This window comes from Aptenodytes forsteri, unplaced genomic scaffold, assembly GCF_000699145.1.
Source record: "Aptenodytes forsteri isolate BGI_AS27 unplaced genomic scaffold, ASM69914v1 Scaffold192, whole genome shotgun sequence".
Classification (NCBI taxonomy): Eukaryota; Metazoa; Chordata; class Aves; order Sphenisciformes; family Spheniscidae; genus Aptenodytes; species Aptenodytes forsteri.
Genome location: NW_008794891.1, coordinates 255825 through 256703, shown reverse-complemented (window position 1 = coordinate 256703; position 879 = coordinate 255825). Strand labels below are relative to the sequence as shown.

General features: G+C 67.8%; 2 protein-coding genes across 2 annotated transcripts in view; one reads left to right on the top strand and one right to left on the bottom strand.

Moving 5' to 3' along the window:
* The window catches only part of SLC35F6 (solute carrier family 35 member F6), an 11030-nt gene extending 10574 nt beyond the window's left edge, over positions 1-456 (top strand). The window contains exon 8 of the mRNA XM_019470965.1: positions 366-456. Coding sequence (XP_019326510.1) covers positions 366-456 — 91 coding nt within the window. The remainder of the gene's footprint in view (positions 1-365) is intronic.
* CLU (clusterin) overlaps positions 352-879 on the bottom strand; it is a 3676-nt gene continuing 3148 nt past the window's right edge. The window contains exons 5-6 of the mRNA XM_009275128.2: positions 601-782; positions 352-506 (exon numbers count right to left, since the gene is read on the bottom strand). Of these exons, the coding sequence (XP_009273403.1) occupies positions 497-506; positions 601-782 (192 nt within the window). The 3' untranslated portion in view covers positions 352-496. The remainder of the gene's footprint in view (positions 507-600; positions 783-879) is intronic.

Below are 879 nucleotides of genomic sequence, written 5' to 3'. Positions count from 1 at the left end.
CCAGGCAGGAGGGTGGGTGCTGAGTCTCCCCCCCATCCCGGTGTGTGGGGGGGGGATGTGCAGGATGTGATCCTCAGCGTCCCTAAGGGAAGGAGAGGACCCGGACCTCTCACACGGGGTGGGGGAGAAGGCAGCGAGCCCTGGCATCCTTGGGGGGCTCCTGCCTGCCCAGGTTTGGGGGGGGGAGCCAGGCCCTGGCCCTCCCCTCCCCCACTTCACAATATCCGATGATCATCCCCAGGCGTGTGCGACTGCTTTTTGTGAAATTTATTTGCTCAGGGTGGGGGGTTTATGTCCCAAAGAGGCACAGGAGAGCACAGTTGGGGTGTTCAACTCTACTTTTATTTTCTGTTTGGGGTCCACAGTGGGGCCCCGGCAGCGGGGGTGGGGGGTGGCACAGTGGCAGCAGCGTTCGACCCCCTGGCACGGGGACGGGGCGGCGGAGAGGCTTGGTAGGGCACCCGGGGTGCGGCGGGGGGTGCGGAGCATCGCCTGGCTACTCTCTGCTGGAGGAAGGATGGGAGGGGGTGAGCCGTGGCATGGCCCCCCCCCCCCCCCCACCACCCAGCGTGGGGGGGGGGGGGGGGTCCACCGACTCACATGGCGTTTTGCTTGTAGTGCTGAAGCGCCTGCTCGGCCACGATCTCCATGAAGCGGGGGTCTTCCCAGGAGATGTCCCCGGGCACGGTGAGGGACAGCGGCTCCGAATCGAAGAGCTGCACCGTCACCTGCGTGTCGGGGGGGGCCGAGGGGTCCTCGAGGTTGGGAGCCTTGGAGAGGACCTGGAGCAGGGGGGGGACACAACAACACAAAGCAGGGAGAGCCGGGCTAGCCCCCGCGCCGGCCCCTCGCCCTGGCAACCCGCCCCCCGGCCGGCCA